Below are 24,239 nucleotides of genomic sequence, written 5' to 3'. Positions count from 1 at the left end.
GATCCCATCAGTGTCCAGTCCAATTGTGTTGGTTTTTAAAGGGGTCTTCAAGGACACTTGTTTTATTAAGTAATTGAAGTCAGAAAAGTTTGAAAGGATTTATGACAGAAAGGATTCCTAAAATGTAACATTTACTCTTATGTCGCCATATTTTCACCCAAGCTAAAGTACTTGCTTAGGCTACCCCTCAGTTTCAATTTAATTACAGACTGTTGCATAAACGCTCCAGTGTTTATAATTACAGCTAGTGGCTTTTCATTGTTCTGCTAAGTGTGCTAGAAACTAGAGTCTAATTTCATGAAAGAATCTTCTCTATGAAATTAAGTGGCATTTAGCAACAAAAGTAGCATTTTCCTTTTACCTATTGCTGTATAGTTTTTTTTTCCTTCTTTTTTTCTAATTACACAATAGCCTAGGCTACATACGTAACGTTATTCGTTAAAGCGTTAATTTATATCCCATTAGGATGAAATCGACCAAAACAACCTAAGATCGGATTTACAAATATTAATAAACTGGATTGTGAAATTTTAAACTTCAACACGACGAAATATATCTAAAGCGGTTACATTGTGTTCCTGTTATCTAAAACTGGCGCACGTGGTACGCACTCGCTATGTCTGGTTCGTAAACGATTAGTTCGTTTGAGTTGATTCTTTTCAATGAATCAGTTGAATCATTTCAAACATGGTTCGTTCATGATTCGGTCAGAGATGTTTTCGAGTCAACAACTCCCTAACTCGTTGAACCGAGAACCGTCCATTCTGAAAATGGCTGATTCATACTGACCCAAGAAAAGTTGAGTGAGGTGATAATAGCATTTTGAGAGAATAGCAATAGCATAAGGTGCCGACACATGGAACGTTTAAGAACATTTAATGTGCCACGCTGGGACGTCAAGGACCACGTGATGGTGTTTAAACGTCATGGCGTAAAAGAATCACGAAATCGTGTTTTTAACCGGATATTTGAAAGGATCTGTTCAAAAGAACCGATTCCCATAAACAAATCGGACTTCCCATAACCAGCGCGCGCACGATCCAGTGTGAGTAGCGCGAAGATCTCGCTGGCAGAATTCTCCTCCCACGCGCCTGGAACGTCCGTACGTTTTCACGCATGCGCGCCAGGATTTATGTCAAGGCACAAAAGTGGCGCTCTATCATCTCCAGCTCTACTCCGGTAAGAATTTCTCTGGCGTTTTGATGCTGAACTGTGCGTAATTGGCCAAAGTTTTCACAACTATGTCCGCCGCGGAGCTCGAGCCGAGGAAACTATCGGGGTCACCTGTGTTTGTACGCGAGGGTAATTTAACGTGCAATTTTACCCCGCCTGAGATTTCCCCCCTCCGCCGTGGCAGGGTGCTATTGCCTATGCTCTCGCGCATTGTTTCGCTCGCTCTCTAATGGCGGACATGAAGCAGTGCTACCCGCCGACTGAAGGGGGCAAGATGATTTACCAATTTGTAAATATCTCTTGTTTTTGTAGCTAATTGGTAGATGTGCTTTTATACCCTGGTTAAATTGACAAGCGTGGAATATTTAGTGAAATATTTGTGGCTGGTCACCTATAGGCGTTATAGTTGGTGTTTCTTAACTGTGCAGCGCCCCCGCAGGGCACCACATGAACTGCCTTTTGATTGCCAGGGGTAAACGCTCTGGGGTAACTTCAATTAAACCTTCACTCAAGTGTTAATACCGGCAAGAAAACTTATTTCTCGTAAAAATCCTAAAGGGGATCATAAGTATAGCTAAAAGCAGACGTATTTTCTAAATGTATGTTAGAAGTGTGTTTATAGCCAGAGTCAAATTGGTCGCAGTGTTATATGTGGGTTGTTATGCAAATATCACATCTTTTAGAGTGCCGTTATGCATTTATTCGGAGATATGATATTCAGTTCAGTTTCCCTCCAATTTTGTCGCGGGGATTATTCTCCGATAACTACTTCTGACTAATTGTTTTTGCTACAATAACAATGGCGCAGTCTCGGAGGCTCTCCTCCCTCCAGTTCGCCGCTAATCCAATGGCTGCATGCGCCAGAGAGGCCAGGGGTGGGAGCACAATCGACACATGGGCCCGGGATTTTGCGTGAAGAGGGGCAGTTGGGGTAGCTTGGGAGGCTCCTCCCGCCTAGGGGTCTCGTGTTGCAAGTTTGCGGACCCGTTGGCCCTTGAGTTTCCAGAAAATAATGAAAGCCTATGGAGCACCGCGTGCTGACGTCGTCATCCGGTTGCCGTGACAGCGCGCGGATCGCGGACGGGTGTGTGTGTCTGTGGATACGAAGGGTCCGGAGTCAAGGGCACGGCCCAGGGGTGAATGGTAGGAATCGCCCCAAAATGACTTCATTATTTTGCTAATTGAAACAATTGGTGCTCGAGAAGAGCAGCTTTGCGGGGCCATGAAACTGTGATGCATTTTAGTGGGGACCTTAGGAAAACATTTTTCGTTGTTGCTCAGATTGCAGACTTGACACGCGCATGGCGCATGTGATTATATCACGTCTGAGAGGTGAATCAGGAACACTGCATATACTTTCCTCTCTCCAGCATCCTGAGCATGGCATCACCCTGCAAGGAAATCCCACAGATTCAAAACGTTAACTTGTTTGTGTCACATCTATTTGAGCAGTGTTTTTGTATTTGCTGTTTGGCGTTGGCTTCATAAGGAGTCTGTGCCGGTTTTGCATCAACATAAGATCTCAGCTGAAATGGGACATTCAGTGTCAAATCCTGGGAATGGACCGAGACAGACTCCCAAGCTCTGCATTGCAGTCCAGATGTATTGAAGTTCAACCAAAGTCTTTGCATTTGGAAATCTGTGTCTGCTATGACAAGCCATCCATTGTAAAGTTGTGTATCATAGATTTTTGTGTACCATTGCACATGGTTTTGAGACTAAACTACATTCTACTAATTTACATTTTTATCATCACCTATTCTACAAACCAAAAGATTTGATGTCAGTGTGTTGTGGTTATTTTTTACATGTACATAAAAAACATGCATTGATTTAATTTTGATAAGAAACAATTAGGCAAATGGTGTTTGAGCCCTGTAACAAGTCTAAATGGGTCACATGTTGATGATGTAAGCGTTTCTATTCATTTATTTGCCTTTTGCTTGAGTGAATTATTTTGGTTGCTTGGTGATCACTGTTTCTTGATAATGATGTCATGGATACTTGGTGACTCAAAATCATTTTGTGATTTTGAAGACCTCTTTATGTAATTTTTTATCCCATGGTAAATTCTTTTTGATTACATCTGTCATTAATAACGTTAAACTGAGCAAATTTGTTTAATATTTGTCGTCTGTGGTTGGATTGGTCATATTTTGTTAATCAATTTGTCTTTCTGTAATACAAGGATTATTGATCAACAAGCAAATTCGTTTTTTTACTCATAATTCACGTGGCTTTGTTGCTTCCTCAGGTAATTGTTCAGCTCATTGTGTTTGTCTACAGGTGGTTGCCTAAGCGATGGATGGAGATTTGGAAGCCAGGGCAGATGTTGAGGAGGCAGGTACAGTCACAGGGGAGGAAGAGGAGGAGGAGGAGGAGGGTCATATGGAAACACCCAGAACAGAGCAGACGCCATCTGCAGAAGAGTCACAGACAGCACCAGACCTGCCCAAGGCCTCAGAAGACAATGATGACGATGTTGTATTGGTAGAAGGGCCTCCTGCTCATTCTCAGGGGAGAGTACAGCCCCCCAGCCCCACACCTGTAGAGACCCTTGCTGCTGCCAATGACTGTGCAGAGTCGGCTACCACGGCAACAGCTTCCTCGAAGGCGCCCAGTCCTCCCTCCTCTGCAGCTACCACCGGCACAACCGCATCCACAACGGCCAAAAGCCAGAGCGAGCCAATCGTTATCGATGACGAGGAGGATTCAGAGCTCAAGGTTGGCGCCTCTTCCTCCCTGCCGCCCCCTGAGGCTAAGGATGCCCTGAGCAGCACCGAGCCTGACTCTGAAATTAAAATCGCTAGCGTTACCACGCTGGGAATGGACTCTTCTGCGGTTGCCATGGCAACGTCAACTGCAACGCCACTGGCGTTGTGCGCACAAGAGGATATAAACCTCATGATCACGAATGTGACGTCGCTGAAAGGCGAGGACGGTCCAGCAGCAGGCCAGTTGGAGGATTTGGAGGGGGCTGAGAATGGACTGCAGATCAGCAGTGCATTCAGCCTGAACCCAGAGGCCCAGCAGAGCCAGGCTACAGCCGGCAGACCCTCACCCACGTTCAACCCAGGCCGCGTTAACGCTGCAAGCCAGCCTGTGCAGAATGGAGAAACGGGGACACACCAGAGATCTGGTAATTCATCCACACGTAGTTGCTGTGTCATCTTTTACACAGAACATGATGTACATTAGGCTTGAATTGACTTGTTTCTCTTTTGCCAACTAAACTATATTATATCTGTATTAGAGGTTTCAATTTCCAAAAGCAGTGCACCATTATCCGCAATGCATGTTGTGCAAAGATGTTTATACCACTAGGAAAGACGGCGCACTGACAGATCTCTATATATTTTTTAAAAGTTAAACCGAAGAAGCAACATCTTTTCTTCTGTATTGTGACCTACATTTGAGTGAAATGGGTTATATGCATTGATTGTTGATTGAATTTTGAGATGAGTGTTGCTTTCAAAGGTTTATATAGATGAACCTGAGGTTGCAGGGGTGAAGTTTAGGAGGACTAAATGACTGTAGAAGTCTGGCATATGTCACCAGAAAGAAGTCTGTTTTCTCACGAAGGTCAAGTTATAAGATTAAATATTACAAGGTCAGAACATTTTTTAAAAATATGAAAAGCAAATTATTTGTACCATGAATTTAGAAAATATATAGGGTGAATGGAGATTTTAAGGTAGTATTTATTGTTACCAGGATTCAAAAACCAAAAGGTTTGCAGAGGTCTTAATAGAGACTGTCATGACGTATATGAGGTTGAGTCTTTTGTTTTTGTTGTCCTCCTTCAGATTCATGGATCTCCCAGTCGGCCTCTTTTCCCCGTAACCAGAAGCAGCCTGGAGTGGACTCCCCGTCTCCTGCAGCTCCTCTGCCCAAACCTCCCTGCCAGTCCTCCTCAGGATCCCAGCAGCCACAGCGCACCATGAAAGTCACGTGCGCCAACTGTAAGAAGCCTTTGAAGAAAGGCCAGACTGCGTACCAGCGCAAAGGATCGTCCCACCTGTTCTGCTCGACAACCTGCCTGTCTGCCTTCTCCCATAAGCCCGCTCCCAAGAAGAGCTGCACCATGTGCAAGAAGTATGACATTTTAAAAAAAATTAGTTTTAGAGAGGGAACATATTTCTGAAAGTGTTAACTGCAGGTTAAAATATCACTAGCCACTCTTGCTTGTACACACCATTAGGATTTTATAGAAATACATTGGTTTGATATTATTATTATTATTATTATTATTATTATTATTTTATTTAGTGTCATTTTTCTCTTTTGTGCTTTTCTCCAAATCAGAGATATTACCAATATGAAAGGAGGCACCATAGTGGCCCAGGTGGACTCCAGTGAATCATTTCAGGAGTTCTGTAGCACAGGCTGCCTGGCAGCTTATGAAAACAAACAGAATCCTCAGAAGAGTCAGCTCAAAACGAAGTGCACCGTCTGTGGAAAGCTCACTGAGGTCAGACAACTTACATTCTGCCATACATTTGATTTGGATTGAATCTCACACACTGTCGTAACCAGCTGCAGCCATGACTATGTCTGCATATTATTTGCTGTGAACATTTGTTTCATGTTCAATGTGTACAGACACATTGCTTCTATCATGTTATTCAGAATGTGAATTCTGGAGTCAGGGATCTGTGCTCTGTTGATGATGCACATACAAACACTTAAAGGCACAGGCGAAAATCAGTTAATATACTTGATGTATAACAAAAGGGCATTAGATATTTTTAATGATGAACCATTTCAACTGCACTGACAACAGCATGCTTTGACAGTAAAGACATTTAAAATGCTTCAAAAGATTTTTCTGTTAAATAATTGCTCTTTCAAGAATCCTGAGAAAATTTTTTCCACAATGTTAAGCAGTATGCCTATTTTCAGTATTGAAAATAAGATGATGTATTTCTTGAGCAGCGTATCAGCATATTAGAATGATTTCTGAAGAATCATGTGACACTGAAGACCGGAGTAATAAATTACCTTTTAAAACATTAAAGTAAAAATTGTTATTTTAAATTGTAGTAATATTTCACAATAGCACAGTTTTACTGTATTTTTGAGAAGATAAATTCAAGAGAATAAGAGACTTCTTTCAAAAATATAAAATCATACTGACCCCAAACCTTTTCTAGCGAAATGTATGAATGAAATTCTAGAATCAAACTATTTGAATGTATCCTTTAAGTTATGAAATAATGGTCGTTAGAACGATTTTCTAAACGCATGTTATAGATTTAATTGTGAGCAGTTAATCCGTTCATATATTTCATATAAATGTTTTGATCCTGCTTAACTAAAATGTCATAACTGAGCTTTCCGGTGACACATGACTTCTCTAATCATTTAGTCTGCTTAAACCCCGCTCTTGCAAGTTCACTTTCATCTGCCTCCACTTTTAAGCGCAATGCCCACATCTCTACATCCATCAACAACCGACTCCTAGAATCCTGCCCTGCATTTTTTTTTACTCTCAGATGTATGTCACAAAGCAGATGAAAAGATCTGACGCTACTTCCATTTTAGGGTTGTGAACCTACACTGGTCTCACGGTTCGGTTCGATTACGATAATCATGCCTTCGGTTCAATTCGATATCACGATGCATCACAATTAGGGCTGTGAATCTTTGGGTAGGAAGCGAATCGATTCGATTCACGATTCATAGGTTTTCGATTCAAGAACGATTTTTGACAATTCAGAACGATTCGATTCGAGACGATTCACATTAAAATTCGATGCGATTCGATTAATTCGATTATGTATTTTTTTTTTTTATATGCATTCATAGGATTATTAAAATGCTTCCCCTAATGTGTCTTATTCAGGGTGTGAATAACACAGCGGCCTTCAGAGGTCAGAGAGTGGGCAAAAAAACGGTAACAATTTACAATAAGGTTCATTAGTTAACATTCGTTAATTACATTAGTTAACATGAACTAATAATGAACTGCACTTTTATTTTACCTTTGTTGAATTGATGTTAATTTCAACATTTACTAATGCATTATTAAAATCTTGTTAACATTAGTTAATGCACTGTGAACTAACATGAACAAACCACGAACAGCTGGATTTTTATTAACTAACATTAACAAATATTAACTAATGCTGAACCGAGGTGTTGTTCATGGTTAGTTCATGTTAACTAATGCTGAACAGAGGTGTTGCAAAATAAAACATAATACCAGGTTAGTTGGTTAGGTCATGTTAACTAATGTTAACTAATACATCCTTATTTTAAAGTGTTACAAAAAAAAAAATCTTTAGTCCATTGTTAATGTTAGTTCATATTACTTTATTGTTTTATTATTATTACACACTTTACTTTCTATATAAAATGGCATTTGTAGAAATTTACATAAGCTAGAATTTAAAAAGGCTTTAAAAGTATTGTTAGTTAATGCTAACTATTGCGTAGGATAATGTTTATGGCTACACAACCTTATTAAAGTGTTCCTGGCATCAACACACAATGCTTCATGTTGAGACTCATATCATGCACTTTTCCAACTAATCCTAAACTAACTTTTCTTCACAGAATAGAAAGAAAAACCCTCTTTGTTCTCTTTATATGGATCATTTTCCTTATGATGATTCTGAAAGAAAACGCACCAGTGTTTACTGTTGCTATCGGACGCAACTTATGCTCATCTGATTGATATATAAACCGCACGCTTTTATTTCAGTGTTGGTAATGTTGTAGTTACTTTAGCAGTTGCCTTCGTATATTCAGTTAAACGACATTAAGTAAAATTTCACGTATCATTCGTCAGAACTGTGTGTATGAATTTTAGACACTTACACAAATGTGTTTGCTCCGTCCATGCAATAAATGTTCATCCTTGAATAAGCAGGGTTTTACTTCAACTGCTCAGGTAGGCCTACTGTATTTCCGTAAAAACTTTAGTATTTTATTTTATATAAAATAACGGGGACGTTCCCATGCAATGAAAGCATTTTACCTATTTCTACAGTAGTGACTGCGGTGACTTGGCAGTTGACAATGGCCTGCGGTTTGACTCGGGACAATTCCTGTCTCGATAGAGAGCGGTCATCTGCTCATGTGGTCGCAGTGGCCATCCTGAGGAGATCAAACATGAACTGCTCAAACATGTGTCAGTGAGCGACGGACGGAGCGCGAGCGGAGCAGCAGAGCAATCCAGTGAAGGCGATAAAGCGCGTGTCTGTGAAGGCGAGCTGTGTGGGCGCGGATGACGCAGCACAACGTCTCTATTAATTCACGCATTTAGTAGATATAATCTAATGTTCATTTTAAAGCACTGAATCGTGATTCATTCGATTCTTAGCATTTTAAATCGATTATCGGCCGAAATAAACGATTCACGATTCAAAATGCACGTTTCAAGATCGATGCATATGCATCGTCAGGATTTGTAATCGATGCATCGAGAAAACTAGTGAATCGTTACACCCCTAATCACAATGCATTGACAATGCACTGCATCCTCATGTATACAATTTTTGTCAGTCAGTTATATGAACTGAACCTTTAATTTGACCTGCTTAAAGCAAACGCGCTTCTTGAATGTATAAAACAAAACTCAAGTCTGGGCACAGAAGACAACAGGAGCATTTAGAACAAATACACAAATTCTAAAAGCCACTTCAGGAGGTGGTCTTGGCCGCATTACAGTCAAAACTAAAGTCTAAATGCATCCTCGCAACAATGCTAAAAAAAATATATATTTTTGTGTGAGTGCGTGTTATGGGCTATATGACATGTTATAGCCCGATATGACAGCACTACTGAAGCAGACGAGCAGCTGCGCTATCTCTTCATCAAGCTAACGCACAAACTACCGAAAGTAAAGTTGTAGGTGCTCAACATACAATCATATTCATTAAAAGTAAAGAAACTGAATGATCTTACCAGTGCTGTTGCTGCGCTCTCTCCTATTGTGGTCTTTGATTTTGAAATTAGCTGATGAATAATAAAATGCAGCTCATGTCTGTTGTTTTCGGTGATGTGAACTCCAATAAATCTGCATATAGTGCGGGGATTGTTGATCGGATTTATATCCGTTTTGCGGAGATACATTTATGTGCCTAAGTGTAAATGAAATCGTTTTGATAAATCCGAGAGCTTTGATTTACACACAGCGCGTGTCTTCTCCAGGTCGTGCTTACCAGGTTGTTTATAAAAGCATAAATGTGCCCAGATGTTGGCTTTTAAAGTAGTTGGAGCATTTTAATTACTCGCACTCGCGTCTCGCCTCCCTCTGCCATTGTATGCTACCGCGACACCGCATGTAGGCCTACATGACAAATGACGTCAGAAAATAATCAGTACATTATAATCGGTTATGGTCTATTACTGAACCGATACCGAATCATCCTCGTCTGCATCGCGATGCATCAAAGAAATGGTTAATTTCGACACCTTAAGAGTTTGTCGTAAATTAGTATGTGTGAATTCTATAATTTACAAATCCTACTTAAACAAATTAATGAACAAAGCTTTTTTTTGTTACATGAGGCCTAACTAATAAAAGCTGCACTGATAATGGCTGAAAGGCAGCCATTGTGAACTGGGTGATGCTGGTAAAGTAATGAATCCTACTATGGTAAAGGCTTAGATTATGAATGTTAATTAATGATGAATAGTGACCCATTAGAGCTATATTATTCCCATTGCATTCATCAAGGCTGTTTACACTGCAAGTGATGCAATGTGCTTTTGGGAGTTTTTATTCTTTATAAATTTTATATAAATTTGTGAATTTTGACTTCATTAAGACTTGCGGCCAAATAATTTTCACTTGCAGTAGAGCTCTGGAATCCTGTCTTTGAAAGTGCTACCAATTAGGAAGGATGGTCACAATCAGCTCACATGTTCATTGTATCTGTAATACAGGTTCATTGCAATTAGATGGAAAACCCAAGTACTGTCATTTTTCACCCACCTTTTATTGTTGTGCGTTGTAGAATATCATTTTCGAGCACTATCAGTATCAAGCCCCTCCAGCCTTGTAGCCATGGTTACTGCCATACTTGACTGTATTTGTGGTGTAACCATAATGATCACCTTGGGAACAGAAAAAAAGACCACCATTACACCAGTTTAGTAGTCTATTTGTTGATTTATAACATTAATCTAACCGAGCATTTAATACAATGCATATTTTTGATGTATGTCTTTTTGTATCTTCTTCAGATTCGACATGAGGTGAGCTTCAAGAACGTGACCCACAAGATCTGCAGTGACGCGTGCTTTAATCGTTACCGTATGGCTAACGGGCTCATTATGAACTGCTGTGAACAGTGCGGGAACTACCTGCCAAGTCGTGCCACAGCGAACCACTTTTTACTCATCGACGGTCAGCAGAAACGCTTTTGCTGTCAAAATTGCATCAGGGACTATAAACAGGTCAGTGTTTGCAGGTCAACACTACAAAGTCAAACTGTAAGGTTCACATCCCACAGTTCTGTGAATATCTTATTGCACATTTATTTCTGATTAAAAATTGTGATTCAAGAAAACTTCAAGTTTTGCTATGCTTTGTAATAATAATAATAATAATAATTATTATTATTATTATTATTATTACTAACAAAGTAAAAATATAAAACAAAATAAGAGATATTACTATATTATACTACAAATATAAAAGAACACAGTGCCGTACTTCACTCTGAAATGTGCAGCGCATACTAAAATTACAAAGGCTCAGTTTAAATTAAATGTTTACACTCAATTCTCTTTCCACAGACTCATGGGAAGATTGTGCAGTGTAGTGGCTGTAAGGTGATGTGTAGATCATTTGATGCCACTCAATGTATTGGGTCAAATGGAGCCATGGAGTCTTACTGCACCACAGCATGTATGACCAAGAGCAAATTCACAACTTCTGCACAGAGTGAGTAGATAATCACAACATAGAGCTGATATTGTGACTCTCACTCCATGAGTGCCAAACACCTACATTTGTGTTCTCTTAAAAGGATAGTTCACCCTGAAATGAAAATAAAGTAATCTTTTACTCACCCTGCTGTTGTTCCAATGCCCAATGTACTTCTATCTTTTTCAGACCTCAAAAAGAGAAATTTTGAAAAACGTCCTGCACGCGCTCCTCCATATAATGGTAGTGAATGGCGACCAGGCTAAAACTTTACGAAAAGGATGCAAAAGTATCACATAATGAGACAGTGAGCCATATATGGAAAGTGTTCAGGAGGCACATTATAAGGTTTTGCGAGAAAGAAACCTTTTTATTCACTCAAAATACTGAGCTCTGCAGTTACTCTGCACACGTTCCTGTGATGAGTGCGAGCCGTTACTTTCCATATATGGCGCGCGTACTTTTGTATCCTTTTTGTAAAGTTTTAGCCTGGTCGCCATTCACTGGAGCATGCGCAGGACGTTTTTCAAAATGTATGCTTTTGAGGTCTGAAAAAGATAAAGGACATAGGGCATTGGAACAGGGTGAACTATCCCTTTTAATGCCTAAGTTTGATGAGGTTTTCATGTGATATGCATGTGTTGAATATGCAAAATGTTGTTCTGCAGTACATATAATGCCCATGTAGTTTTTACCACATTTCTACAAACTCTTAAGTCAAAGATTTGAGGTTGTAAGAACTGCATATCTGTTATAAATGTCAGCTCATGTTTTATCTTGTTTGTATTTGTAGATTCTGAGCCTTCATGCCACTTCTGTAAGAGAAATGCATTACCTCAGTATCAGGCAACTCTGCCTGAAGGAAAGGTTTTGAGCTTCTGCAGTTCACAATGTGTCACCAAGTTCCAGGTACTTCAGATGCCATTAAAGCTGTTATATCTGGCATTTCTGTAGAACCCGGAATAGAAGAACTCAAGCTAGTACATGCCTCATTAAATGTTAGGAATGTCCATGTCTAAGTACACCGTAGTAATGTTCTACTGGTGGCTTTATTATCCAAATGCCCCCTGCAGAATGCCACCATCCAAACTTCAGCCAATGGGCAACTTCCTACTTCAGCTTCAGAGAACATTCAGCTGAAATGCAATTACTGTCGTGGTTCCTTCAACCTGAAGCCAGAGATTCTGGAGTGGGAGGTAATAACATTTTCAATTACCCTATTATTTTATTAAGATTTAAGTATTTTAAAGGAATTATTCTCCTCAATTTATATTCTGCCATTATTTAGTCATATTGAGCATGTTTACATGCACACCAGTAAGCTGATAACTCCAAAATATCAGCTTATTGAAATAACCAGTTATCCCAGTTTACATGCAAACCAGTAAACTGACAACGCAAGTAAACCATATTTACATGACTTTTACATTTACATGATTTATTATTAATAAATCAGATTATTTCCTTGTAGTGACGTCAAAAATAATAATTTCCGTATCTGACTCCGAGTATTCCATATGTTATGTCAGTTGTGATGTTAAATAAAGCTTACAATGAGTCATCGGGAAACTTACGGCTCATACATGCTCTCTCATGCAGTTACTACAGATGCAGCATTTTGACTGAACCACTTCTACTGCATGAGAGATGAGAACATATATCACAAACGCAGACTCTTTTATTACCCAGTAATTTGTAAAAATATTTCCTTCTTTCTTTCATGCAAAACGCTCGCTCTGTCTAGATGTTTAAATCTGCTCTAAGTATGCGTTTCTGTCACCTATCACACATGCGCACTTCAATAAACAGACAGAAAGCAGGTTAATGCGTTTACATGCCGTGCGAAATCGGGATAAGAGGCAAAAAAACGGCCGGTTTATGCCTAAGCCATTTCTGACCATACTCCGATAAAAGAAAACGGGTTATCGCGTTTACATGACCATGTTGGTGTCTAAAAGCTTCTCTTTGACTAAAAAGGAAGTTTTCAGCTCTGGAACTTGCAGGATATTCTTATATCACGATGAACTTTTATATGACAGGCTCAAAGGAAAGTTGATTTCTCAATTCATCACCCCTTTAAAAAATGCCAATATATCGGCCAACCACTATTCAACTAGGCCTGTCGCGATAGTCAATAAATCAATTAATCGCACGATTAAAAAAAATTAGCTCAAATTTTTCCGGCCGTGATAATTTCCACTTGCATGCTTGTTTGTTTTCCTTGTCTCTCTCGCTCTTGCTCTCTCGCTCGCCCCGTCCGTTTGGGGAGGTGTTTATACTCGACGCGCAGACTGGGTGCCGGCGTGATGAGACGTCATACTTGGCCAGATTCGCCTGGAACTCGTGCTTCTTCGCCGCGCGCAAAGTTACAAATTTTGTGCGCCGAAAAAAAATTTGAAATGGGGTCTCGTGCACTACCGCCCGCTCTGCGTTGACGTAATTTTTGCCGCGCGCTCCTGCGGACGCGTCGAGTTTATTAAAGCTACACTGAAGTTGGCAGTTTGATAAATGCAAGTTAATTCTTCAGCTTAATCTTTGTGTGCTAAAAAGGCACATAAGTTCCTGTAGAGATAGCAATACATATTCTCCTTTTTTTGCCAAATAAATAAAAAGCATGTCATCAATGTCTTCTCTCTTGCTGTATCAAAATCTCACCTAGCTTTCCTCAGAGATGGTCCCAATGTGCTTAAAGTCAAATCAAATTCAGTTTGTGCATGATTACATGATATAAAAAACATTTTAATACTGTATCCTAAATTGTGGATAATTAAGCTAAATATCATATGCTGAAGTAATTTTCTGGAGTGTTAACAATTAAAAGAAAAAACAACAACAAGAACCATACAGAACCGAAAACCGTGAGCCTAAAACCGTGATACGAACCATGGGTTTTGTGAACCGTGCCACCCCTAATATGCACCTAAAACACAATCATTCGTTGCAGTTTCCATCCATTTTATTTATTGTTTTTAGTATTTATTCAAGTTTTTGTTAACAGACAGAGAGTCCATTGCTTTTATTGTTTTTGGTTGTTTTGTTCATTTATTGTGGATATTTAAAATATTTTCCATTTTCAGTGTTAAATAGTCTTTAGAAATAAAAGTTTATTGATCTTTGAAAAGGTGTATTATGCCATTATCATTATTTTAGATAAAAATGGTCTCAGAACGACAATATTATCGTTTATCGCAATCATTTCTTGGCCAATGTATCGTCCAGCAAAATTTGTTATCGTGACAGGCCTATATTCAACCATACGAATTTAGAATGACATGAGGGCAAGAAAATAATGACAATTTAGATTTTTGGCTGAACTATTTGCCTGAATATCTGATCTCCTCAGGATAAAGTGCATCAGTTCTGCAGTAAGACCTGTTGTGATGACTACAAGAAGCTCCACTGCATAGTGACGTTCTGCGAGTACTGTCAGGAAGAGAAGACTCTGCATGAGACTGTCAAGTTCTCGGGGGTGAAGAGGCCTTTCTGTAGTGAAGGTCATTATTCTGTTTACAGTAGAATTTCTGGGCGCGTTTAACAGTACATTGTCCTGTGATTAAACTACTGCTGTTCACATCATGACATGCTGTGATTTTATCTTTAGTGTATGAGGACAATGTTCTAATGAATTTGATGTTTAATCTACTACATTTATTTATAATGACAGGTGTGATATTTCAGGCTGTCTTTTTATTTCGTCTGCAGGCTGTAAGTTACTGTTTAAGCAGGATTTCGCCAGGCGTCTGGGCCTGAAATGTGTCACTTGTAACCACTGCACCCAGATGTGTAAGAAATCTGTCACCAAACAGATAGACGGAGTCAGCAGGGACTTCTGCAGCGAGACGTGTGCTGCAAAGTTTCACGACTGGTACTACAAGGTACACTGATTTGATCATTCCTAACTTTAAGTTTATGTGATAAAGCGCCTGATAATTCTGCTCATTTACTGAACACTGGATTGTACGAGACTGCCGTATTGCATTGAACTGACGTTTGAAAAAAGTTGGCCTCTGGATTACAATACACCCAGTAAATGTAGATCTAATATGAGGGATTACATATTTAAGGAAACTGTTGATATTGGAGATCCTTCATACTTTAAACAATTTCTCTTCATACTTAAAAAAATTACAGGTTATAATCTTTGACCCAAATCTGTGCTGCAGTAATTTGAAATCCCTGTATTTCTGTGCTGTCCACTAGGCGGCGCGCTGCGACTGCTGTAAGGTACAGGGGAACCTGGCAGAGTCTGTGCAGTGGCGTGCAGAGATGAAGCATTTCTGTGACCAGCAGTGTCTCCTGCGCTTCTACTGCCAGCAGAACGAGCCCGACATGGCTACACAGAAAGGCCCGGAAAACACAGCTTTAGGTACAATATAAAACCCCACATTGGGAAATATGCATATTCTATGCAGTCATGTTTAAACTATAATCCTTTGGTCCATTTACAGGGTTTGGAGGACCAACCCAAGCGTCTAAGATGGTGAGGATGCTGTCAGTTTTGACTGAATTATTCTTAAACACAAGAAACTACAGATTTGCACATAGAGTAGTCATTTCGATTTAACTTCCTCTAACGTTCATTCTTATTGTGACTTGCAGTCGTTTACTCAGGGGCCTGTATCTTATGCGGGGGGAGGGGTCCTGAAGGATGTGAAGAATAAAGCTGTCCTCTGTAAGCCCCTTACCATGACCAAGGCCACCTACTGCAAACCCCACATGCAGAGCAAACCGCTGCAGACAGGTGAGCGCCTTCTGTTCTGTGACAATACAAATGCATAAACTTTCGGGAAAAGATAGAGGGTTATATGCTTTTGTCTCTGCTTTCCATCAGATGAGGCAGGCCTGGAGGGCTCAGGAAAGGAGTATGTTCCTGTTCCAATCCCTGTTCCCGTTTACATCCCAGTACCCATGAACCTCTATGCTCAGGCTACTCCCACTCCTTTTGCAATACCTGTACCGGTAAGTGTTTCCTCACAGAAATAAAGCGTCATATTGTAATACACACGTAATATTTATTAGGGCTGGGTATTGACACAAATTTCACAATTCTTTTCGATTCAATTCAATATCGATTAATTTGGATATGTATCAGGTATAATACATGAAAAATTTTCTCAAGGAAAACTAATTTCTGAACTAATGTTGTAAACTATGGGAGTCAGTTGATACTACATTAGCCTACTAATATTGAAGGTAAAAATTAACTGATTTGTATACAAACACTTAAATGACACTAAATTATGTTTTTTTTTTTTATATAATAATAAAGTTAAAATATTAACTTTACAATTACATAATCATAATTCTACTCCAATTATTTTTTTTTTTAATATAAACATTTAAAGGGTGGCTGTCATAAAAACTTGCCAGATTTATAAAAAATTGAAGAACATAGACAATGAATATCCTATGTAATGTGGTGCATATAATTAGCAAAATACTCCTCTAGAGTTAATTTTTCTAGCTGACTAACGAGTTTATGGACACTGGATATGTTTTTTCTGAGGTAACTGTGACGTTACATGACATTGTTTACTTGAAAGCCGTTTTACTTGCATCTTTCTGCGGTTGAAACACTGATTGAGCGATTCTCTGACATGATACGGATTTCGGTAAGTTGTCCTGTATCTTTTAACACACTTTCAGAAGCTCATCTGTGTTTATTTCGCGCTGTTACTGGTATTAAGGCGGAAGAGAAGATACGTTCATGTTTGCTCCGCGCTGCTGGTTCTCTTGAGCTGAGCTGCAGCAGAGCGATCTCGCGCCACAGCGCCAAAACAGTATTTATGTTTTTGAATTTTGTAAAAAAAAACTTCAGGTAATCGATTCTTGGGATTTAAGAATCGATATCGTTTTGTAAAAGTGAGAATCGATTAAAATCGAGAAATCGATATTTTTTTTACCCAGCCCTAATATTTATACTAAGGGCTGATAAATGCCTGATTCTGATGAATGATTAATGAATGTTTTATGGTGTGCAATTATTTTGCAGTAAACGCACAGCTAAAGTAGTTCCACACTGTAAAAAAAATTCAGGTCTCCAATTAAACATTTTCTAGTGACTGATCACATCCTGTTGGCCACATTGAATTTCTGTGAATTGATGCAATATAATTCACAGATATTCAATTTGGCCAACTCAAAAATTTAGATGTGATCAGTCACTAGAAGATTTTCAATTGGAGACCTGATTTTTTTTTGTTTACAGTGCAGGCAGTTCTCGCCTGCATTAATTATTTCAAAGGTCCTTCCAGCCTACAACAGCAAAATAACAAAAACCCACTGCATCCCATAAGCAAATAATTGTAACAAACAATTGGATCAAAATGACAAACTATTTCCATGAAGTTACAATTTATTATCTATGGAAAGCACACTCTTTCTCCTGCTCTCTCCCATGCATGTAATATATAGTAAGACACATGCATTTATCAGTAGCAAGGTGGTAATGTCGCTGTTCTTGAAGCAGTTAAACTTACAGCTACAGCTTTTATCACGAAATTCAAATGATAAATGCCGTTTTGACGCTCTTTAATGTGACGACTCATCACTGTATAGGCACGCGCGTGAGTGAACGCGATCAGCTCTTCCAGAAGAATAAACATGATTTAATATCTTAATGTATGTTGAGGATAACACTTACTGAAACGTATCATGTGTCGTGTAATCGCTCAATCAGTGTTTCAATCGCGGAAAAACGTCAAACAGCTTGTAAACAATGTCACGCAGCATCATTTACCTCAGAGTCAGAAGTACTTCAGTGTCCACAGCTGTTAATTCACTAGAGAAATCAACTCTTTCACTAAATATATGCTATATATAATATATATATATATATATATATATCTCAAAATCAAATCAAAATCAAATCACTTTATTTGTCACTCTACATATGCACAAGTGCAACAGTAGGTGAAATTCTTAGGTGCAGTTCCGAGCAACATGGTAGTCATGACATGACATGTACAACATTTAAAGCAGCATCAGATTACACTGATTCGCCCACAATTACTCACAGCACAGTAAACTCTACAATAAACAATAAATAATTTACACAATGTGAGTGTAGTTCTCACAGCTTTAAACAATATACACATACTTACAATATACATATACTTTAAACAATATACACTAAACATACACTACGCTATAATAGTAATAATAATATACAATGTACAGTATAAAATATTATTCACAGATTGAAAAATTGAAATCCAAAGTGCAATAGATGCTGTATGATAAATAAATGTGTATATAATGTGTGTTTTATCTACAGTGGGGTTGTGCTGAGTGATATTCTGTCCAGTGTGTGTTATGATCCTGATGGGTCAAGAGTTAAGGAGTCTGATTGTTTGTGGGAAGAAGCTGTTCTGGAGTCGGCTGGTGCGTGATCTGATGCTGCGGTACCGTCTGCCTGATGGCATCAGTGAGAGCAGCCCATGGTTCGGGTGGCTAGAGTCTCTGATGATCCTCTGAGCTCTCTTCACACACCGCCTGACATAAATGTCCTGGAGGGAGGGAAGCTCACCTCCGATGATGCAGCTGGCCGTGCGCACTACCCTTTGCAGGGCTTTGCGGCTGCGGGCGGTACTGTTGCCGTACCAGGTGGTGATGCAGCCAGTCAGCAGGCTCTCTATGGTGCAGGTGTAGAACCGTGTGAGGATGTGGCGGCTCATTCCAAACCTCCTCAGCCGTCGCAGGAAGAAAAGGCGCTGATGAGCCTTCTTCACAACGGCCTCGGTGTGGACGGACCATGAGAGTTCCTCTGTGATGTGGACACCGAGGAACTTGAAGCTGCTGACTCTCTCCACCGGTGCTCCATCGATGGTGATGGGGCGGTGTTCTCTCTCATTCCTCCTGAAGTCGACCACCAGCTCCTTGGTCTTGCTGACGTTGAGGGAGAGGTTGTGCTCCTGACACCATCGTGTCAGAGTGTGCACCTCCTCTCTGTAGGCCGTTTCATCATTGTCAGTGATGAGACCTACCACCGTCGTATCGTCAGCAAACTTGATGATGGTGTTGGAGCTGTGGGTTGCCACACAGTCATGTGTGTACAAAGAGTACAGGAGTGGGCTGAGAACACAGCCCTGAGGGGCTCCAGTGTTGAGAGTCAGTGGTGAGGAGATGTTACTGCCCATTCTGACCACCTGGCGTCTGTTTGACAGGAAGTCCAGGATCCAGCTGCATAACAAGCTGTTTAAGCCGAGAGCCCGGAGTTTAATGTCAAGTATGGAGGGCACAATGGTGTTGAATGCTGAGCTGTAGTCTACAAACAGCATTCTCACATATGTGTTCCTCTTTTCCAGGTGGGAGAGAGCAGTGTGAATTGTTGATGAAATGGCATCATCAGTGGAGCGGTTTTTGCGGTATGCAAACTGCAGTGGGTCCAGTGAGGGGGGGAGAACAGAGCAGATGTGGTTTCTGACTAGTCTCTCAAAGCATTTGCTGATGATGGGGGTCAGAGCAACAGGACGCCAGTCGTTTAAGCAGAGTGTTTTTGACTGCTTCGGTACAGGAACAATGGTGGACGTTTTGAAGCATGTGGGGACCACAGACAGGGAGAGGGACAGGTTAAAAATGTCCGTGAAAACTCCAGCCAGTTGGCGCGCGCACGCTCTGATGACGCGGCCGGGAATCCCGTCTGGACCCGCAGCTTTTCGGACGTTCACCCGCCGGAAGGATCGGGTAACATCCGCTTCAGATACGGAGAGTGCACTAACCTCTGTATCTTCAGCCGCGAGCTCTCTCTCCGTGAGGGCGGTGTTATTTCCCTCAAAGCGAGCATAAAAGGTGTTGAGCTCGTCCGGGAGAGAGGCAGCGGTGTTCACGGTGGAGTTTGTGTTCCCTTTATAGTAGGGCTGTGCAATTAATCGAATTTCGATTTCGATTTCGATTTTGCCTCCCAACGATCACCAAAATAGTACAATCGAGAAAAAACGATTATTTTGCCTTGCGTTCTGAATGAAACGCGCACGCGCTCATCCGCCCCTCCCGAAGCCACAAACTTTCTCAGATCGGGAGTCTCGTGTGCAGAATTTAAAAACTCGGCGCGAGTAAAGATGGCAGAAGGAGGGCAGTTACAGCAGCGTTTGGTGAGCAAAAAAGGCAAAACCAACTCCGTTGTCTGGGAACAGTTTGGCTTCGAGGAATCAGACGACGAGCAGAAACATGCTACGTGCAAGATTTGCTACATGGTAGTGGCTGCAACGCAAGGGAACATCACGAATTTGTTTTACCACTTGAAAATTAAACACAGAGTGACCTATGACAATCTGATAAAGAAACAAAAACTGACGAGAGCAGGGGTGCCGTGTAAACGTCCTTTTTTCCCCTCATATTTTTCAAATAATTCTCTCTTTGTAAACTTTGTTCAATGCATGCGAGTGCTGCCGTATGTTTGAATATGACCAGTCGTTTTCACCGTCGTCACCCGGGTTTAGTGCCTGAAGACGCGAATGAGAAGCCGCGCGCGCTGTGAGGAAATGTATCTCTGTCCACTCATCCGAGAGCGCGCACATGTCTCTCAGCGCGCAAATATTGAGTTCTCTTTCAAGTCTTGCTCTTGAACGGACAAACTCACACAAAACGTATGTCAACATGTCCATCTTGATGAGTATCCTAGCAGACATAGTCTGTATATGCCTTAAGTGAACTTTATACAGTCGAGAAAGACGACGCATATCCGATCCGGATTGAATAGCTTTTGTAAGTTTAATAGGATTCATCTTTAATTTATGCACTCAAATATGCAATGCTACCTTACATTTGATACATTTCTGTACCTGAAAACTAATGTTAGACGTACCTGAAAAGCATATCTAGCCGAACCATATTGTTGATCTTATTTATTTGTGATTATCATTTTTATGTGAATACTTTTATACTTTGATTTGAATATATGTTATATTATTTATTTTAATAGTTCAAAAAGTACAACAAATGTTACAATTTCAATTGAATTGTTGAAAGGTGTATTTTTAATAAATACAACACATTCCCAAAGTCATGTGAAATAATCGTGTTACATAATCGTGATTTCAATTTTGACCAAAATAATCGTGATTATGATTTTTTCCATAATCGAGCAGCCCTACTTTATAGTCTGTGATGGTGTTAATTCCCCTCCACATGCTTCTGGAGTCGGTGGTGTTGAACTGTCCTTCAATCTTGTCCCTGTACTGGCGTTTTGCTGCTTTGATTGTTTTCCGGAGGGCATAACTTGCTTGTTTATGCTCCTCCGCATTACCAGAGTTAAAAGTGAAGGTCCGCGCATTGAGTGCCGCGCGAACATCCCCATTTATCCACGGCTTCTGGTTTGGGTACAGCCGAATTGTTTTGGTCGGAACAACGTCATCTACGCACTTCCTGATGAAACACGTTACGCTATCAGCGTAGACCTCGATGTCGTCATCAGAGGCCGACCGGAACATCTCCCAGTCCGCGTGATCAAAACAGTCCTGTAGCATAGAGTCCGATTGGTCTGACCAGCACTGGATGGTTCTGAGGGCGGGTGCTTCCTGTTTCAGTCTCTGCCTGTAAGCGGGCAAAAGTAGAATGGACGCGTGATCTGATTTGCCGAATACATATATACATATATACATATATACATATATACATATATACATATATACATATATACACATATATACACATATATACACATATACACATATACACACATACACACATACACACATACACACATACACACATACACACATATATACATATATACATATATACATATATACATACATGCATACATACATACATACATACATGCATACATGCATACATGCATACATACTCACACTCACTCATTCATTCATTCATTCTACTTAACCTGTTAGTGATGTCTTGATTATTTAATGCTATGTTTAGATAAATCTGTCATGAAAATGACAGTCACTAAGATTATATTTCAACAATGAATTGGAGAAAAAACATAATTTTATAATTAGATTTAGGAGTTAATGCAAAAACTGGCTTATGTGAAGTTTGCACACAATGTGTTATTTGAGTGTTGATTATCCTATAACTAAACATGAATATCAGCTGAATATAGGCTCATAGTTTGGGCTCTGTTGTTAATCTTGAATATTATAGTAATAATGTGCAAGTAAGGGCTCCCTATATAGTTTACAGCATTATCTTTAAGAAACTTTTAGTTATAATTTAATTAATTTAAGGACACACAATTTTTTCAGTAAACCACTGTTTCATAAAAAATAAATAAAAAAGGCGTTTTTTAAAACTGCTGTACCGAACCGTGACTTCAAAACCGAGGTACGTACTGAACCGTCAGTTTTGTGTACCGTTACACCCCTAACATCCACACTTTCACATAGTAATAACACATAAAACATATTACCACTTAGGGAGTACATTTATGTTTTTAATAATAATTCAACAGCCTGTCTTCCATTATTCCTGACATATATGTATGTGTGTTGTTTTAGTATGTATATGAGAGGCAGACTCCTCTACCAGTTGAAAATACAGTAGAATTCAGTCAAAGTCCATTTGTGTAAATGCTTTGTTGTGCTTATAAAGTTATTTTATTTATTGAATTTAAATGAATACGTTTATAAATTTTTTTTTATTATAATATATAAAATATATATTTTATATTTTAAATTATTTATTCTATTCATCTATTTTATTTTATTAAAACGTAAGAATGGTCTGAAATATATTACAACAACATGCCTTCATGGAGATGACCCTAATTGCTCTGTGGCTCGTTTTGGTGCTTTCAGGTGCCTGTGCCAGTGTTTCTACCAACCACGCTGCAGAACGCTGAGCAGATTGTGAAGACCATCAATGAGCTCAAAGCCAAAGTTCCCTCTGACCCTCTGGAAGCTGATCTAATAGCGATGGCTGAAGTGATTGCACATGAAGAAGATGAGAAACCCAAATGCTCAAGTAAGAACCTGTTAGGAGCCACCTACCTTTGACAGATGGAAGCAAGACTCTATTTGAGTCACTGCCTTCACCTCACACAGATTCTCATTTCTCAGCTTTTTTGACACTCAATTCTTTATAAACCTGTCTTTTCTCTCCATTCACTGCACCCCTTTTTCTTGTTAATGCCACTGCATGTCTAGTGTCGTCTTGAGCCTGTTTACAACAAATTGTCAAAAACCCATCATGTAGAATCAATGCAACGTTAGCTGAAATCCTACAAGCAAAACCTCTTGTCGTGTTTTTTCTTTTTTTGTGTAGACATCAAATGTGAAGAGAGCAGTAGAGAAGTGAAGATGGAAAGTGTAAAACATGAAAATGGCAGTGGTAGCTCAGAAGAGGATGAAGAAGACAAGTATGAACCAGATTTGGACCTGGAGAAGGACCTGCCCCTAGGTACACTACCTCCAAATGAACATGATCGTTATTGCAAAATATTCTACCAATCGTGATGTCTACCTTTTAAAATCAACTATTTTCCTCTAGTAATCTCTCTGAATATGTAATCACTGTTTCCAAAATGCAAAATTATACGTTGTGAAGACATGTTGCTCTGGTCTGTTCCAGCATCAGAGCCCGTCCTGGTTGAGCGTCTAGATACAGACATGCTCTTTTCGTTGCCTCCAGTCCTGGCTGAGGAGAAAGAGAAGACGCCTCGGCCCAGAACCAGGAGGAGGGTAATGACCGCATCCACCCCAATTACATCACATCAAGTGCTATCCTGTGATTAGAAAACCATTTGCTGTTCACATTCTGATGTGTCGTGATTGCTTAAGTTTTATATGAGGCTCATAGGCACAGAGGCTGATTCTTAACAATGACTGTGCGTTTGCTAATGTTTCTGACCTGCTTTTGCTGCAGGGTCAGAAGAGACGGGCAGTAGAGGATGAGTCTTCATCCTCATTATCCTCATCACCAACAGTAGAGCCCTCAGCAGTAGATAGCTCTTTCCCCTTGAGCTCCAGATACGGCTTAAACGCATGGAGGAGATGGGCCACATCTGAAGCCTCACCGTCCAGTCAGTCCAAAGGAAAGGAGAGCCAGAAACAGGGTATTCGTCATGATTCATCTTCCTCAAAATTAAACTTCGTTCATTCATGCTTATTTTGCTTAATGCTTGATTTGTAGATTGTAATGCCAGATTTTAAGCCTGGATTGTTTGAGACTTTAGTTTGGTTTAAATGTGCTCAATGATTATAACTTCACTGCTGTTCACATTCTG

The 24,239-nt window shown here is 39.9% G+C and overlaps 1 protein-coding gene across 2 annotated transcripts in view; it reads left to right on the top strand.

The window, feature by feature from the left end:
• Positions 1-1,033: 1,033 nt before the first annotated feature.
• zmym2 (zinc finger, MYM-type 2) overlaps positions 1,034-24,239 on the top strand; it is a 34,467-nt gene continuing 11,261 nt past the window's right edge. The window contains exons 1-18 of one of the 2 annotated variants that reach the window (XM_079822372.1): positions 1,034-1,179; positions 3,460-4,312; positions 4,980-5,268; positions 5,479-5,644; positions 10,369-10,581; positions 10,924-11,071; positions 11,847-11,962; positions 12,127-12,249; positions 14,397-14,547; positions 14,756-14,928; positions 15,254-15,419; positions 15,502-15,533; positions 15,653-15,794; positions 15,885-16,012; positions 22,813-22,978; positions 23,279-23,413; positions 23,585-23,694; positions 23,879-24,068. In XM_079822372.1, coding sequence (XP_079678498.1) covers positions 3,475-4,312; positions 4,980-5,268; positions 5,479-5,644; positions 10,369-10,581; positions 10,924-11,071; positions 11,847-11,962; positions 12,127-12,249; positions 14,397-14,547; positions 14,756-14,928; positions 15,254-15,419; positions 15,502-15,533; positions 15,653-15,794; positions 15,885-16,012; positions 22,813-22,978; positions 23,279-23,413; positions 23,585-23,694; positions 23,879-24,068 — 3,286 coding nt within the window. In that variant the 5' untranslated portion in view covers positions 1,034-1,179; positions 3,460-3,474. Of the gene's footprint in view, positions 2,317-3,459; positions 4,313-4,979; positions 5,269-5,478; positions 5,645-10,368; positions 10,582-10,923; positions 11,072-11,846; positions 11,963-12,126; positions 12,250-14,396; positions 14,548-14,755; positions 14,929-15,253; positions 15,420-15,501; positions 15,534-15,652; positions 15,795-15,884; positions 16,013-22,812; positions 22,979-23,278; positions 23,414-23,584; positions 23,695-23,878; positions 24,069-24,239 lie in introns of both variants that reach the window. The other variant, XM_079822373.1, reaches the window with a different exon arrangement.

Source organism: Gobio gobio, assembly GCF_949357685.1.
Source record: "Gobio gobio genome assembly, chromosome: 7".
In the NCBI taxonomy this organism is placed as follows: Eukaryota; Metazoa; Chordata; class Actinopteri; order Cypriniformes; family Gobionidae; genus Gobio; species Gobio gobio.
Note: the sequence above shows the minus strand (reverse complement) of the source record. Positions and strands in the feature narration are given on the sequence as shown.